This window comes from Melitaea cinxia, chromosome 25, assembly GCF_905220565.1.
Source record: "Melitaea cinxia chromosome 25, ilMelCinx1.1, whole genome shotgun sequence".
In the NCBI taxonomy this organism is placed as follows: domain Eukaryota; kingdom Metazoa; phylum Arthropoda; class Insecta; order Lepidoptera; family Nymphalidae; genus Melitaea; species Melitaea cinxia.
The window spans coordinates 8,083,025-8,102,079 of NC_059418.1; the positions used below are offsets into that span (position 1 = coordinate 8,083,025).

A 19,055-nucleotide genomic window follows, 5' to 3' on the forward strand; every position below is an offset into this window, starting at 1 on the left:
CGGGTGGAAATGATTGAGATGGTAGAGTCAATATATAAAGGTTTTTGCATTTGTTTGCTAATATTTTAATCATCCATGCTCTCAAGATGAGCTGACATAAAGCTAGCATACACAGTTTATCTTATAAACTCAATGTGATGGATGACAATATGAATGGAGTAACGCGTACAGCTAGTTGTATTATAAAACATTTACTAATACAGTCTTAAAGTCACGTCAGTTACGTGCGCGCGCGCTCCACGCACGGTCGTACTGTGTCTATCGATTAAGTAGTGAGCTAACGTATTTGCAAATAAGTAAATTGAAAAATGGTTATGCAATGTAAGAAATGTAAACTGTTTATATCTCTAACCAAAGATGAAATTGTGAAATGCAAAGGTGACTGTGAAACAGTTTACCACAGAAAATGTGTAAATAAAAAGTTTATTCAAAATGCAATCTGTGAGGACTGCGTAATGATAAATAGTAGTTCTAAGCAGAGCACATCTGATACGAAATCAACATTAAGCCTGAATGAAAATAATGGCGATAATGTATTAGCTGAAATCAACAAAAAATTAACGGTGATTTATATTGTGGAGAAAAAAATAGAAGACCTTACCAACGCTGTTGAGTACTATGCTGATATGTACCAAAAACTACTTGATTATAAAGAAGAATCGGAGAAAAAAATAAAGGCGTTAGAAAACAGAAGTGTATATCTAGAAAAGTGTAACAAGGCCTTGGAAGAACGAGTGCAGGACTTAGAAATAAGAAATAAAGAGAAAAATGTTGAAATACATGGACTAGAGAAATGTGAAAATGAAAATACCATACAGGTGGTTCGGGACCTGGCGCGAAAACTGAACCTAGACCCAAATGACATCGAAGATGCACAGAGGGTAGGCCAAGAAAAACCAAATGAATCGAAGCCCAAGGTTGTGCTAGTCACGCTCCGTTCCAAAACCGCTCGCAACAGCTGGATGACGGTGAGGAAAGAAATTAATATAACCAACAATAAAGTCTATGATAATGGCAGTGATAAGCGCATATATATTAACGAAGATTTACCGAGATATAAAAGACAACTTCTTTGGGCCGTAAGAAATAATCTCAAACCGAAGGGTTTCCAGTACATCTGGGTGCAGAATAGTAATATTCTGGTAAAAAAGAATAACGAGGAAAAAAAGATATACAATATTCGATCGGAAGAAGACTTGAAAAAGTTCGAATAAACAAGCGTGCATAACGCGGCGAGTACACACTAGGTGATTTATTTCAGCATTAAAATTCAATCCAATATTTAATATAACCAATGACATCGTTTTTAAAAGATACTATGACATAGCAACACTGAATTATGATGTAGCCCAAAATAAAGAAAAAAAAACCCACATATTACACCTGAATATAAGGTCATTGCGAAAACATTTCAATGAATTATTAGTACTACTCAATGAAAATAAATATAGTATAGATATTCTGATACTAAGCGAAATAAATATCAAAAAGGAAGAATTATCATTTTACCAAATAATTGGATATAACACATACATACACACAAGAGAAATCAGCAGAGGAGGGGGAATATTAATATATGCTAAGAATGGATTAAACTTTGACGCTAGAATAGTGAACACAGAAGCAGTAGAAACACTACATGGTCAAATAAAGTACGGAAAATGTATAACCCACATAATTGCTATATACAGACCACCTGCCAAAAATAAGATTACTTTCATACAGCAATTAAGGACAATTGTGAAGTCGATTCCAGCGTTGGACAACGTTGTAGTGATGGGGGATACCAACATAAACATCCTGGACGACACAATGAACCCAACAGTAACGAGGTACAAAAACAGCCTGTGTGAATGCGGCCTGCAGTGTGCAATACCGTGTGACGAGGTAACGCGCGAGGCGATCGCGGGCGACCGGCTCGAGACGTCATGCTTGGACCATGTATGGGTGCGGGCGGGACGCAGCGCGTCCGGCGCTCGCGCGTATGTACTCGAGTCGAAAATCACCGATCATCATGCCGTCGGATTAATGTTGAATTTAAACGTCTGCGGGAACGACATTCAGCGCGCGAGTGGTAGTAGTAAAAATACAAATAGTGAGCGTGAAGTAATTAGGGATAAACTCGTTATACAAAAGCTTGAAGAGTATGACTGGACTAATTTACTCACAATAAACTGTCCCTTGACTTTGTATAAGAACTTATGTGATGTGTTCAATAAAGTTTATAAAGATAGTACTGTTAAGATTATGAAGTGTAATAAGAAAATAAGACAGCCGTGGATAGATAAACACTTATATTCAATGTTATTGCGTAGGGACACATTATTTAGGATATGGAAATCTGATCCAAACAATATGAATAAGCGATTAGACTTTACAAAATTTAGAAACAAAGTAAATAAGCTAATAAATGTTGCAAAAAACAAATACAGACAATCAGAAATAATAAAGTGTAATGGGGACTTTAGGAAAATATGGGCTAACATTAACATGTGGTTGGGTCAAAATAAGACTAGTCTGGATGACGTTATTTTAAAGCACTTAGGAAGAATAGATAACATTGATAGGATTTGTACAAAATTTTCAAAAACTTTTACCGAAGAAATTAAGACAATTAAACATGTATGTAATGTAAATTTTTTAGACAGAAATACATGTGTAAAACCGAGCGATGTAAGTTTTAGATATAATAAAGTTACTTCGACAGATATTGTAAAGGTCATAAAAATGTTGTCGCGTGAAAAGGCGCCCGGTATCGATGGAATACGAGCGAAAGATATTATATTTTTATGTAAGCAGTTAAGTCCCATTCTAGCTAAATTTGTTAATATGTGTATTAGTAATAGTGTGTATCCTGATCAGTTAAAAAGTGCAATAATAAGACCAATATACAAATCGGGTAGCCATCTAGTGTACTCTAATTATAGGCCAATCGCAATATTGTCCGTTATAGATAAAATAACCGAAAAAATTATAGTTAAACAGATTAGCGAGTTTTTAGAACAAAATTATATACTTTGTAACACCCAGCACGGTTTCCGGGGAGGGCGAAGCACTGCGACTGCATTATTAGGTTTTTCAGACTATATCAATGAATGCCTAAACTCAGGTAAACAGATTATAGTACTCTTTATTGATTACAAAAAAGCCTTCGATACTCTAGACCATGAAATACTTTTACAGGCGATGGATGAGTGCGGAATTCGTGGACCCACAAAAAAGTGGTTTGAAAACTACCTTAGCAATAGGAAAATAAGGACTATAATATCAGGGGTGGCTGGGGAAGAGGCAAACGTGAATCTGGGTGTGCCGACCGGCTCTGTGTTTGGGCCGATAGGGTATATAATGCACGTTAACAGTGTGTCCAATGTTGTAAAGAACTGTAAAATGTTTATGTATGCTGATGACATGTGTCTAGCTTTTGCTTCTAAAAACATAACCGAAGTGCAACAAGGTATACAGGAAGATTTTGATAGTATCACTAAATGGGCACATGACAACGGCATTATTTTGAATTTGTCAAAAACGAAATGTATACATATACACTCCATACAATCAAAATGCCAAATCTGTAAGTGAAAATGACCTTGCTATAATAGGACATACATACGACTGCTTACATAAGGATAAATCAAACTGTAATTGTAACAAATTAAACTATGTCGATAAATTTAGATATTTAGGTCTCACCATTGATAAAAATTTTAATTGGAGGTCACATATAAATGAGACTTGTAATAAGCTAAGGTCCGTATTAGGAAAGTTTTACCAGTTAAAAAATGTTTTAAGCAAATCTACTATACGAGTTGTATATTACGCGCTTGCCGACTCGCTCATTAGTTATGGTCTGCTTATATACGGCCGAACCTTTATAACTTACTTAAAAGATGTTAAAGATCTCCAAATAAGACTGATAAAGTTCCTAGTTAATAAAAATATTAAAAGGCAGTGTAATAAAGATTATGATAAATTGTTTCCCATCTGTAAAATAATACCAGTAGATAAAAAAGTAGATTATTTAATAGGCTTGCAGTATTATTACAAAGATACATATAAAATTAATGTTAAAAATAAGTACAACACCCGTAGGGCTAGAGAAAATAAATTAATTAAACCAAAGATACATAATTACTATGGGGCAAGAACATCTCGATATCTGGTTCCTAAAGTATTTAATAAAATAGATTTTTTAAGACAAGATTTGGGACTTAGTATTGGCTCACTTAAGAAAAAACTTAAACAATATATTTTGGAAAGTTAAAAAAACAAAAAAAAAAAGTTAAAAAACCTTTCATTGTATAAAAAAAAAATTCGTTTTTAAAAATTATTTTTCATTTTTCTTATGTTTTAAGCATAGTTTGTAGTTGGATTAAGTTAAGAGAATGTCATATTTTGCCTATTTACAATGTCGTTATGTGTTAAATAAGAGCGTGTCTCGCCATCAAACAGCAAAGTTTGGCGAGGACAATCAAGCTGTAAGACCATTGTAATTATTTTTGAAATAAAAAAAAAAAAAAAAAAAAAATATTAAACTTACTTCACGAGTTAGAAATAGAACTTTCTCGACTTCTACTAATTCTATTGTATGTTAATATATTTTATTGAACATTATCCCAAGTCCCAGTATAATCCCAGTTATCGATGAACTGACTCGTAGCATCTCTTATATCTTGTTTAAATATTAATTCGGACGACAAAGGGGTTGGTGAGGCCGGTGGTTCCTTTGTTAGAGGGTGGGGGTGCACCTGGGATAACTTCACAGATATACACGTATGGTTTTTTAACGTGTGTTGAGTTTCACACAGTACTTCGTAATTTCTTCAATGTTTATTGACAGAGTTGGACCTGTTACATTTTTATTATAAGTATATCACTTCAAAATTTGCAAACCATTGTTACATTTTGTACAATGTTCTAATCATTTTCATTTTTGTCTGAACTAAAACTTTTATTGACAATAGATCTATTTGTTACAGGTACGTTTGAATTCAAAAGAACAACATGTAGGTAAGAAACTAAAGCGAACACATTCAAGACAGATGGTCGAGTGGATGACACACGTGACACTTCACCGACATTCGTGAACATAAAAACTAAAACCCGGTTCCAATCAAATAGAAAATTAAAAACTATCAAGTGTTGTGTTCAGCAGTGACAGTTGATATTATATTATATATTACTATTAATAACGCATTCACATATATTATTATTTCTTACTATATAAATTATTGTTATTGATACATAGAATTAAGTAAATGATTTTTACTGATACAGATACATTTGTATTGATGTAACCATTTCCCACTTAGTGACCCGTTCATATCCTGCATCAAAAACTAACAAATTAACAATACTTGGGTCCACAATAAAAAACCAAAGACACAAATAATTAAGATTAATTTCAACTTTGTATATTTCATCTTATATCTTAAAAACCACGACAGCCGTCTCCTATTCCGTCTCAAATTTAACAGATGTTAAAACATTACCTCATTATTATTGATAAAAAAACTTATAAGAGACCTTTTCCATTCTTTGTGAAAGAAAAGAAAACGAAATTAATTATTCATTATAATAAATATTCATGGTTCTGTAAGGGCTGTTATCTCGTTATGGGGCCCGCAAAGAAAACGACGATTTTCAGGATATTACGAGATTAACATACATTTAAATCTAAGAGCAGTCGGTCGTTACAAAACAGAATTATTACAAGATGAAAAAGTATTTTCGATTTACTTTCAAATTTGACATTTTGTTTATTAAGAACAGTTGTTGCTTCCGTTTAGTTTCGTATGTTAAGAATAAATAGAAAACATCAACAATATACGTACGTACTTAAATATTAAATGTAATATATGTGTTACGCTCAAAGATCGAAAACGCTCATTGAGCGGAAAAATAGCTCACAACGCGATGTGGTCACAGTAAAACATCCACATAGCGAAATTCGTGTTATGGCTCTAATGAAAACGCGCGCGACGCGTTGTGGCAATCAAAGAAAGACCAAATAGCGAAATTCGTGTCGTGGCTTACATGCTATTCGATCTCAACGCGTTGTGGCAATGAAGAAAAGCCATGACGCGTATGAAATACTATTTGATTACAACGCACACTACTTTCCGATATAGATCCTACTAGGAAACGTTTTGGTAGATGTCCTTAAGAAATATTTTTCATTTTATAAAATCACGGCATAACGTGTTTCTCATTATCAAATATATTAAGTATATAATTATATAAATTAAAATGAAACGATATTTATTATTTATTGAGATTACTTTATATTAAAAAAAAAATCAATGTATTAAGTAATAAATCACTGAACACAAAATATTCATATCATTTGTAAATTACTCATAATTCACATAAAATGATAAGGCTTTTAATTTTTTCATGACAATTAAAATTCTTTCAAGAAATAAAAATATTTGACACAAATGCTTATTGATCACCAATAAACAACAACAATGTACCTATATTAGAAATAACTATAATTGTGAAAAATAAGTATTTGATTGCTATTTATTTTTACATGAACTATTACTGTGGCATTTTGAGTTGCATTTTATATTCTTGGAGTAACACTTGCACTTTTTAACAAAACAGTATCTTTTGCAGTGGCACATTATAAATCCTTGCTTACTTCCAGACGATAACATAGATGCCGAGCGAAGTGTTAACGATGAAGTTGAGGGCACATCACAAATGTTAATAAAGTTGGTTTCAGAAAGTGTAAATTCATTACGTGCATAAAGACTATCGAGTGTACCTTCCTTGTTTCCTAACTGGTAGAGACCTGATGGATTAATGCTCATAACAACATACATAACATTCCTGGGTGCTGCACGTCCTCTATCAACTTCAGGAACTCTAACTAAAACGTTAGTACCAATTTCAACACAGGGAAATTTCTAGGATTTTTTTTATTAAATTAGGAGAATTTTTAGGAAAATTAGACAATGAAACCATTTTGTTTGCCTGTTCCTGTAGATCTAATTTAGCACATTCTCTTTCGACGTTTTCTGAAACAGAGCTTACAAGTTACATTTGCTCTCTTTACTTTTTCTGTAGTCATAATAAAACTGCGATCAGTGCTTGTTTCCACAAACTCACGTAATTTATCGTGAAACAATTCTTTTTTATTCGTCATAATTAGCGCTGACATTAAAATTCACTCTCATAAACAGAAAAGAAATGAATAAAACTGAGGTTTCAATGCGTCTTTGCACCCGAGCCGACACCGAAAAGTTACAACCTGTCCGTCGTGATATGGTTAACACAATGAATGCTCAGAACGCGTCATGGCTTTTCTTCATTGCCACAACGCGTTGAGATCGAATAGCATGTAAGCCACGACACGAATTTCGCTATTTGGTCTTTCTTTGATTGCCACAACGCGTCGTGCGCGTTTTCATTAGAGCCATAACACGAATTTCGCTATGTGGATGTTTTACTGTGACCACATCGCGTTGTGAGCTATTTTTTCGCTCAATGAGCGTTTTCGATCTTTGAGCGTAACATATGCATTAGAAAACGTTAATCATATACTATTATATTTCAAGGCAAGCAGAACTGCGAGGGAGGACTTGTATGTCATATATAACTTCTTTACTTAAATAACGTCAACACTTATCAGTTGTAATGTACTACGATAGACTAGATTTAGCGCCGGTAGGAGTAATAGTGTTCTGTGAGATTTAGGCTAAATGTTTCTGAAATGCGAGTTTCAATTGAAAACCCGTCACGAATCAGTTGTAATAGTACAGTGAATGTTCGGTGTGTTTCTACTTGTTGATAGATGGCGTTCATCAATGATTACAAATAATGAATCGCGGTGGCAAGATTTTTATTCTTGTATATAAAGTTAATTATAATAATTTCGGGAAATAGAGTTAAAGTTGCTACGAGTAACGCTGTAAACGTTTCTAGCGAACTTTTTCTCTATTTTGAACAATTTTAACAATAGTTTCAACAAGTTTTATATCACAGTGCACTCGTAGTTGTAACAAACATTGTCACTAGAACATCGTCGTGTATAACACATAGTGCCGGACATTTACTCTCTCGAATCTGCGGAACTTGCCTGAGTGTTGTAACATTATGATCTTAAATGGTTGTTTAATTAATTTGCTTTTATACGTAGTATACGTATGTTTATGTACGTAGACGAAAAAATAGTCAAGTAAAAACGCATTATTAGATATAACTCGAAATGTTGTTGTTAGATCTCAAATAAATTTAAATGGGACCAAAGACCACATTTCGATTATTATTTTTTTTATCGAAAGTGGTCCTTCCAGTCAAAAATTCTGAAGTAACATACATAAAAAATAGGGCATATACATAAGGCTGGTGCATTTTTTGCCCAGAGAATCGGCATAGCGATTCAACGGGGAAATGCTGCCAGCATTCTTGGCACGATTCCACGCAGATATAATTTATACCAAAACTATCTGTAAATATTTAGTTCTTAAGTTGTGAATTGTAAATATGTATAATATTTTGCATAAAAAATACGGTCGAATTGAGAACCTCTCCCTTTTTTAGAACTCGGTTAAAAACTGACGATATTATTTATTTACTGTCGTGTTAAAAATATACATTTAGATATAAAACTATGTTATTCGTAATTTATGATGATTTAATTACTGGTTCGATATTCTCTAAACACGTACCTAGTTACCTACTTTGATACGATCTCATTTAATTATTTGTAAGATGATCTCAGTTTTTTTTGTGTGGTAAAATTTTTACGGATCAAACGCGTCACGGGTCACGAATTTTTAAACATGTACCGTGTACACCGGTTCTCGGCCGATCACCGAAGTTAAGCAACGTCGGGCGCGGTCAGTACTGTGATGGGTGACCGCCTAGGAGCACCGTGTGACGTTGGCTTTTTGTTTTTTTTTTTTAAATTCGTTTTTTTTAATTAGTTTGCCAAAAAAGTTTCACTTTTTACATGTGTACTTTGTACGCACGCATTTTTTTAAACACAATAATAGCGATGGTCGCGTGGGTGACACACGTGACACGTCACCGACATTCGTGAATAAAGAACTAAAACCAGAGTTTGAAAGGAAGTTATTTATATATTACATTATATATTTATATGTGCATTGAAATGTATTCATATAAAAATATTTGTAATACACAGTGTAATATTACTGGAGTAACGACATAAACAAGTTTTCATTATAACTTCTAATTTATCATTTTACCCTAATATTAAATGGAATTTTTCCTTGTTTCGTTTCAACATAACGTTAACTTAACAGATGGTAAAAAAGTACCTTATTTTTACTGACAAAAAGAAATTAAATTCTGTTAAAAAAACTTTTCCCTTCTCTGTGAAATAATACAAACCGTAATTAATAAGTCATTTTAATACCTATTCATGAGTCTGTAAAGACTGTTATATTATTATGGGGCCCGAGAAAAACGACGACTTTCAGAATATTACAGAATCAACGTACATTTTCAACAACAACGTTCACTATCAACTCGTAGTGTAGTCTCGAATAGAATATACTTTATTGCACGCCACTTCAGAAAGATTTACATAAAACAGTTATTTAAACATAGAGATAGTAATGTACAAAGGCAGTCTTATCGCTTAGTAGCGATCTCTCGAAGAGAACCTTTAGAAAAACGAAAATATGCATTGAAAAGGTAGGTGCAGCAGCGTAATTATCTCTATTATTTGCAGATAAACGTTATGTATGCAAATATAATGCATTTTCATTACCTAGAAAAAAGAACAAATATGATACGTACACATATCTATAGTCAATATATCAAGCACAGTCAATATTGGATGTAATGATTGGAATCGCGGTTGCAAGATTTTTATTTTTATATGTAAAGTTGATTACGATTACTGCGAAAATTGAAAATTCCGGGAAGTCCATAACACAACAATTGTGTTGGTCTTCCCCTAATTTTCACAAATATTTAAATTACAAAATTTCAAAACAAATATTCAACGTCGTCACAGACGACTCTTACAGACGGCTACCAATACTGAATCGCTATGAGAAGATTAATAACTGAATTACACGAACAATCACACAATGAAATGGCGAACAAAGTTAATGATCAGTGTTTATCGTTATAGCTATTTCAACTATATGTAGTCTCTGAATGTTCCATTACTCTTCTAAACACAGCTCTGTGAGATGAGCAGAGTGGAGTTTTATTACTGTCGTTCCATTGAAACCTTCGGGCAACGGAACTGTAAAAATAGTGTTTTGAAATTTAGCGGCTGTTTACTTAGTATCTATTATTTACAATATATACACTATTTACAGAAGGTATATATTTAAAAAGATTTAAACATGTTAAAGCTCAGTTCAATAATTGTGTTTGCTCGCAAAAGAAAAAAACCCGACTTTACTTACATCGACAAGTAATACAACGTAGTTTGAGTAAGGCGTAGGTATGGCGCTATGAATCGCGCTGACAAGATATTTATTTGTGAGTATAAAGTCAAATCTGACAATTTCGAAAATAGGACAAGGGATTCCAACGTGTTAAACATACACATTAGAGCCTCTTTGTCCTCATTTTTCAAACATTTTAAACCAAATTATACAAAAATTTTATAAACTACAACTACCGGCCTTCTTAGAACTACAGTGTGTTGACGTAACGGTCAATTATTACTCACAACTACCCGCTTAAATTTAATGACTGATGACTGGTACATTCGAATGAGTTTGTGTGGCGATTCTGCTTCAAAGTGTCAAGCGGGATAGTTGTATTTTTCCTTTTGGCAAATTTTCAACTTTTTATTTTGTTGTTTGTTATAATATTAGTATTTATCTATTTTGTGTTGTGTTTTGTTCGTGTATTGGTAAGTTTGTATTTAATATTATAGTTATTTAAATCATGGATAGAAATAAACCTCCCGATCCGCCCGATATTCATCTACCCTCAAACATTCAATTACCGTCAACGCCTACATCGGGTTTTTCTTACACACCGATATTAACAGCTTCTTTAAGTGATTTTAATGCAGTTGAAAATTTATCACGGAAGCGACCAACTTCACATGAAGGATCTACAAAAGAAATTCCGAACAAACAAAAAAGGCAAAACGAATATAGAATAAAATATAATGAATCTGATATTCGCCCTTTTTTAGTTCATGTTTCCCGTTTGGAAAGAGATCCCTCATCTGGTACCACATTACACCCTATTAAATTCGGCCAATTTCTAGAACGCATGCGATTCTCAGGCATTCTTCGAGATGGAGTAAAACGAGTAGGTCGCAATAAAGTGTCTATAGAATTTAGCAACGCAGAAAATGCAAATAATTTTATTACTAGTCCCTCAGTTACTGAACATGGATATGCTGCTTCTATCCCAACGTACAACATTACACGTATGGGTGTCGTGCGAGACATTCCAACGGACTGGTCTCCCGAGGAAATTATTGAAAATCTAAAAGTCCCTTCTGGAATAGGTAAAATTATTAAGGCTCGTAGAATAAACAAAAAAAATATAGTCAACGGGTCCCCTGAATGGCAACCGACTCAATCGGTAATCCTAACATTTGACGGTCAAGTTCTTCCTACTCGAATTTACTGTTGCTACACAGCATTAAATGTAGAATTATATAAATATCCAACCGTGCAATGTTTTAATTGCTGTCGTTTTGGTCACACTAAAATACAGTGTCGATCCCAACAGCGCTGCTTTAAGTGTGGTCAAAACCACTCGGGCGATAGTTGCTCCGTGTCGGAAGGTGATTCATTATGTATTTTTTGCTCCGGTAACCATTTCTCAACAAATAAAAACTGCCCTGAATTTATAAGACAAACCGAGATAAAATGCGTCATGGCGGAGAAGAACGTATCTTATGTAGAAGCCGCTAAGAGTTTCCCCGCATCTTACAAATCGTACGCAGATGTATCAAAAGCTTCTCCTTCCCCTTCTTTACCATATTTAATTCCCTCAAAGTCGGTCACTCATCCATCTACTACATCCTACAAAAAAACCGTATTCTCCAACCCTAAGTCAAGACCCATTACAACTCCAGGATATGACAAACAAGCTCATCGGGCCATCCTAAAAGAATTTAGTATTCCTCAATCCGAAAATGGACACGCTTTACAGACAGACTCGACTAACTCATATGACAATTCTGCCACAATTACGGAACTCCTAATAAACCTACTCGTTAATTTAATAAATAAGAATAATTATTCTATACCTGACCACGTTGCATCTACTTTAATATCAATTTTAAACAACAAAAATGGATCCACTCAAGTTTCTACAATGGAACGCTCGGAGCATCCTCAGTAAGAAACATGAACTAATTTATCTCTCTAATAAATTACTCCCTTCCCTTATATCAATCGCAGAAACTTGGCTTAAGCCTCAACAACATTTTAACCTTCAGGGATTCTCTTCGTTTCGAGATGACCGTCTAGACGGCCATGGCGGAGCAATGATTTTAGTCAACAATAAATTATCCTGCTCGCCGCTCTCCATCCCATCTCACAACACTAACGACATTAATGTTGTTGGTGTTAAGATTAAGAATATTAATGTCCTGTCTATTTATGTCCCTCACCCTAATTCCTCTCTTCTCGCATATATACGCAATCTATTTCTTCTTTTTCCTCCTCCCCTTCTAATTTTAGGTGACTTTAATAGTCACAATACAATGTGGGGCTCAGATACAAGCGATTCTTTTGGTAATAGGCTTGGTGAGTTGTTAGAGGACTTATATATCTGTGTTTTAAATAATGGATCATCAACTCGTATTACTCCACCTGGTCAGAGAAAGAGCTGTGTTGACCTTTCACTTTGCTCAAATGACCTGTCTACCGTCCTCCAATGGCAACTACTAGACAGCACATATGGAAGTGATCATTTCCCCATTGAAATTGTACATCCATCCAGATACACACCACATTATGATTTACCTCCTTTGCTAAAATACCGAGTCTCAAGTGCCAAATGGGACTTATATAAAAATATTTTAGAAGAAATTACCAAATCTTTACCCGAAATTAACATGACTAATCTAGACACATGTTATAAACAACTCAAAAAATCCATATCTGACTCCGCTAATTGTAGTATACCACTAAAAAATTCTGCCAAACATAAACTATCCTCTCCTCCCTGGTGGGATAGCGAATGTACAACAATGATAAAGGCTAGAAAATTAGCTGAAAGAGCTTTTGTCGCCTCCATGACAATTGATAACCTGGTAGAGTACCGAAAAGCGGTTGCCAAGTCTAAACGATTATTCCGTAAAAAGAAATTTCATAGTTGGCGACAATTTTGTGCATCCTTATCCCCCAACACCAATGCTAGTGTAGTGTGGAGCCAGATTAATCGGTTTCGTTGTGGTACTAACCCCTCTCGTATCCGCCCCCCTATACCTCACAATGTGGCCTCGGACTTCTTTGATAAAATCGCTCCTCCTTTCGTTCCCTCTGAGTTAGAAATCCCACACCCTACTTCTCCATCCCCTTCCTCTTCCCATATTACGAATCCCTTTTCAATGTCAGAACTCAAAGCCGTCCTTTCCCACGTAAAAGATTCTGCGCCGGGAGTCGATGGTTTTCCATATTCCTTCCTAGTAAAGGCGGGTCCTATCTTTTTACAATATTTCTTGAATCTGATTAATAAATTTTTTGACATAGGTTATGTTCCCAATGAATGGAAAACTCAGATTATTATTCCAGTGCTGAAGCCTGGAAAATCCCCCGACGACGCCAACAATTATCGCCCCATTGCCCTCTCATCTACCTTCTGTAAAGTTTTCGAACACCTTCTAAAAAATCGCTTAGAGTGGTTTGTAGAGAGCAATGCTCTTCTACCTTATTGCCAGTTTGGATTTCGTAAGGGCTTCAGTACTGCAGATAGTCTGAGCCTTTTTATCTCAGATCTCCGTATAGCTTTTTCTAGAGAACAGTCTGTGGTGGCATCATTCCTGGATATCTCCTCAGCGTATGACAATGTCCTTCTTGCGGTGCTCAGGTACACGTTACAACAGCTGAACATTCCCGACAAGATAGTGCAGATCATAGGCAACCTCTTAATGTGTAGGGAGGTAGAACTTCGCACACCTGGAATGCCCTTTGGATCCCGACTAGTATGGAAAGGCCTCCCACAAGGCTCCGTCCTTAGCCCTTTATTATACAACTTATATACATCATCTCTTCACCAGTCCCTTAACTTAAATTGCCAAATATTACAATATGCTGATGACCTAGTCCTGTATATCCAGGGTCCCTCTATTCAAGAAGCTGCTCAGTCCTTACAAATTTCCTTAGACTCCTTATCTGATTGGCTTAAACAAAGAGGTCTCCACTTATCTGCTCCAAAAAGCAGTGTGGTGGTATTTTCCAGAAAAAAAATCTCTCCCCAAATTAATGTTGTCATTGATGGCGTCGCTATACCAAAAAATGACAGTATGAGGTTTTTAGGTATCATTTTGGATAATAAATTATCTGGTAGACAGCACATAGATTATATAATTATAAAAAGTGAACGAAACTTAAACACAATTAAAGCTCTCTCAGGCGTGTCTTGGGGTGCGCATCCTTTTACACAAAAATTTTTATATAATGCTATTATCAGAAGCCTTTTTGACTACGGTATCTTTCTCATTGAACCGATTAACAAATCAAATTCAAAATATCTTGATTCACTACAGGCAAAAGCTTTGCGCCACATTATGGGATGCATGAGGTCTTCTCCCATTAACGCTCTCCAGGTAGAATGTGGCGAACCACCTTTATCAATTAGACTTCAATTCCTCGCTGACAGATTTCTAATGAGAGTCAACTCCTTCATTAATCATCCACTTATCAATAAACTTAGAATATTAGACCACCTGATTAACACTTCTAGTTATTGGCGCAAGAAACCTATCCCTTATTTTATCATTAGCTACAGGAAATTAATAAACATTAAACAAGAAGCTCCTATTAATCAATTTCATAAGCTTCCAATTTATGAATATCCTTACGATGTTTTAACTTTCTCTCCTAACGTCTTGCTTAGCATTGGAATTGTAAAAGAATGTCCCAATGCTAATTCTATCTTTGTAGCTGAAGTTGCTAAAAGATGGAATAAAAATCATTATTTTTTTACAGACGCATCTAAACGGACTGACTGTGGGCCCACTGGCGTTGGTGTATATTATCAAAACTCTAAAATAGGGTTGCTATATCAGTGTCCACAACAGTCCTCCGCCTTCACAGGGGAATGTATTGGCATTTTAGAAGCATGTCTCTTTATTGAGAGCCACAATATTAAGGGTTCGGTCATTTTCTCGGACTCAAGGAGTGCCTTAGAATCTCTTTCACACAGTTCTCTTTATGACAAACTCTATAGCTCCATAATTTTAGATATCAAATCCTCCCTTCTTAGATGCTCCAATAAAAATTTAAATATAACACTTGCATGGATTCCTGGGCATTCGGGTATTAAAGGCAATGAATGTGCAGATTCACTAGCTAAACAGGCAACTAATCATTGCTGTGACAAAAAATACTTTAAAAATCAAATATATGACCTACTAAATTATCCCAAAAAAGATATCTATCGGACCTGGCAAAAAAAAATGGGAATTATCTAGCAAAACAAAAGGTAGGTTTTATGCTTCAATTCAACCAGAAATACCTAGGAAGCCATGGTTCTGTAAATTCAAAAAATTATCTAAAACTACTGTATCGATTTTATGTAGAGTCCGTATAGGTCACTGCTGTTCCTCTGTTTTTCTTCATAAACTTAGAATAAAAGATTCCTCTCTCTGTGAATGTGGATTAGATGATGGAACTCTCGATCATATCTTCTTCTCTTGTCCAATTAATAATTCTTTTTGCCTCCTTGATAATTTATCTCAACTTAATATCCCACTTCCTATTAATTTTACTTCGCTTTTACACTTCTTTAAAGATCCAAAGGTAGTCCTTACCCTTGCAAAATTTATTAACGCTAACAACATTAAAATTTAATGTATCTATATTCTATAACTATATAACATCCTTCGTGAATTTGAAGTTTATGTAGATATATTATTATACTCCTTAGTTGTTCTAACACCACAAACATATCCATTTTTTATATGTTTTTCCGCCTTATCTATTTTCCGGATAACAAAATAATTCAAAATTAAAAGTTTAAGTGCGTTTTTTTATTTTTATAATAATTTATACTTGACACTGGCAGAATGTCGCTAATGGCGATCGTATGCCAAAAATAAAAGAAGAAGAAGAAGAAGAAGAGTTTGTGTGGCATACATGTCAGTTAATAAAACACTTTTTTCGGATTTTATCGCGGTTTATTGTTAACTTTTGATTCCCGACGTTTCGGATACTTTACAGCAACCATGGTCACGGGAGGACTGAGGTGTCAGACGTCCCAACGTTACAAAGTTATTCGAAACTACCCGACATACATCAATATCTTATATAGTCCTATCTACGCAGAATGTGCTAATTGAGTCTTTAATCTGTGGTGAATTATGCTTGGTTTTTGATTTAATTATATTAATAATGGGGTCCCAAGCAGGTGGTAATTGCCAGCCATCTTCTCTATTGAAATTTGGATGTTTTTTAATTTCAATAGCCTCACGGATCATCCTTGGTTGGAATCGGTGTTCTTTTGCGAGGATCTGTGGTTTATCGAATCTAATATAATGGCTAGCTGTGTCTAGACTGTGTTCACAGATTGCAGACTTAGTATAGCGACGATGTTTTAAGTCAGCTATATGTTCCTTAACGCGAGTTTTGATCGATCGTTCAAACGACATTCGAAACGATCGATCAAAACTCGCGTTAAGGAACATATAGCTGACTTAAAACATCGTCGCTATACTAAGTCTGCAATCTGTGAACACAGTCTAGACACAGCTAGCCATTATATTAGATTCGATAAACCACAGATCCTCGCAAAAGAACACCGATTCCAACCAAGGATGATCCGTGAGGCTATTGAAATTAAAAAACATCCAAATTTCAATAGAGAAGATGGCTGGCAATTACCACCTGCTTGGGACCCCATTATTAATATAATTAAATCAAAAACCAAGCATAATTCACCACAGATTAAAGACTCAATTAGCACATTCTGCGTAGATAGGACTATATAAGATATTGATGTATGTCGGGTAGTTTCGAATAACTTTGTAACGTTGGGACGTCTGACACCTCAGTCCTCCCGTGACCATGGTTGCTGTAAAGTATCCGAAACGTCGGGAATCAAAAGTTAACAATAAACCGCGATAAAATCCGAAAAAAGTGTTTTATTAAATGAGTAAAATTCGCGTAAACATTAGAAAACAATACATGTCAGTTTCAAATGATCAGTATTGACTTTATATACAAAAATGACAATCTTATCATCGCGATTTAGGTATTGTAAACGATGATGAGAGCGATCTTTCAACAAGTAGACACTCAATGACACTCTGAATTTTCAAATTCTTAGAACTATGTCACTTCGCTCCAGCTGCAATGGAACGACGCTTTGCTACAAAATTTGGTCGCAATTATCAAGATTGTGTACTCTAGGCGTCGGTGATTTTTATATTTTTTTAAATTATAACAATAATAACAGATCAACCGTTGATAAATGTTACTTATCATCGAATACAGATCAGTAAATACAAATCAATCGAAAAAGATAACAATACAATACAAACATAATTTATCATGTTTTCTGTCTCGATCACAATATTTGAATCGTTCAGATCTTTTTGTTATAAAAGTGTGACTTACAATTGACTGGTTTTGTGTATTTGAGAGTAAAATAACACGCGAAGTGAATTTGTTGTCGTTTGTCTGGAGTTCGTTCTCGTGTAAGCTAAATATTATTTTAAAGTTTATATGTAATATAAACTTTTTTATTATTCATCATTATAACGGCTAAGCGAATAATCTAGATAGTTGCTATGCAGATGCTAGTCCCTGGACGTCCGAAGTGCACGTACTTGACTATACATAAAACAATCAAAATCTTGTCACCGCGATTTGTAACTTAATGAGTGCCATCTGTGAACAAGGCTGAACATTGACCGAACATCGATCGTTTACAAGTAATAAATATCGGCGGCGACATTTTAAATTTTTGCATATAATGCTAGTTATGATAATTTCGAAATTCGGAGAGTTTGAAATAAGTGTAATTATTAAATTACGTTATTTGAAGATCTTACATACAGTATAACAATTTTAAACAACATTTTCAATATTATATATTATTCATACTACTAAAACATTGTTATCCGAATATTAATAAGCATGTTTTACATCTACCTACGCAGACGATTTACCGTAATAAAGTTTTATGTAAATGTCCTTTTCACTTGTCAATTACTGGTCACTTTTTTTTCTAACATAGTATGAAGACAGATGAAATCTTGAAGTAAACATGAAATTCTTTTTAAAGTATAACTTGTAGGTGAAGTCACGTGCAAAAACTAAATTGTAGTAAAGTTTAGTCGAAAGCTAAATGTCCTCTATTAGACCTTTTGTAATGGTTAACTTAATGTTTATAATCGTTGTCAGAGTGTGTGTACTGTGTATCTGTTACTATTTCAAAGATAAGTTCTGTGATACGGACGGACAGCACAATATTAGTAGTAGAATACCGTTAACACCTGCGTGTAACGGAAGGCCAAAAAGTAGTTATTTATCGGAAACGTAGAGAAAGATATTACATACTTGAAACGACATTTGACTATATACATAAGAATAAAAATCTTGCCAGCGCGATTCAAGAGTTGTAACCACCGTAAATCCTAAATCCTATGTATGTTAGAAGTGGGTAGTCGGAAAATTAATAAAAGGTGGTATTTCATATTAAAATATACTTGATTCCAATTTCCTTAACAAAATTACAAACAATTTGTTTTTAATTATCAAAACAATTAATTATAGTTTTAGCGAATGTGAAGCCACCATCAGTTCGGAATGTAGATGCTGGTTCTATTGACATAAGAAGATATCAACTTCTTTAATTAACATTAGCTTTGTTTTAATTTTATAAGTTATGTGTTCTTAGGAGTTCCGTGACGCGCTGTA

The 19,055-nt window shown here is 34.5% G+C and overlaps 2 protein-coding genes across 2 annotated transcripts; both read left to right on the forward strand.

Annotated features, from left to right (window-relative positions):
- The first annotated feature begins 308 nt into the window (after positions 1-308).
- LOC123666098 lies at positions 309-1,214 on the forward strand. The gene has a single exon (XM_045600304.1). It carries the CDS (start codon positions 309-311, stop codon positions 1,212-1,214), a length of 906 nt encoding a protein of 301 aa, XP_045456260.1.
- Positions 1,215-10,887: 9,673 nt separating this feature from the next.
- LOC123666099 lies at positions 10,888-12,309 on the forward strand. Its single transcript, XM_045600306.1, has one exon. It carries the CDS (start codon positions 10,888-10,890, stop codon positions 12,307-12,309), a length of 1,422 nt encoding a protein of 473 aa, XP_045456262.1.
- Positions 12,310-19,055: the final 6,746 nt, after the last annotated feature.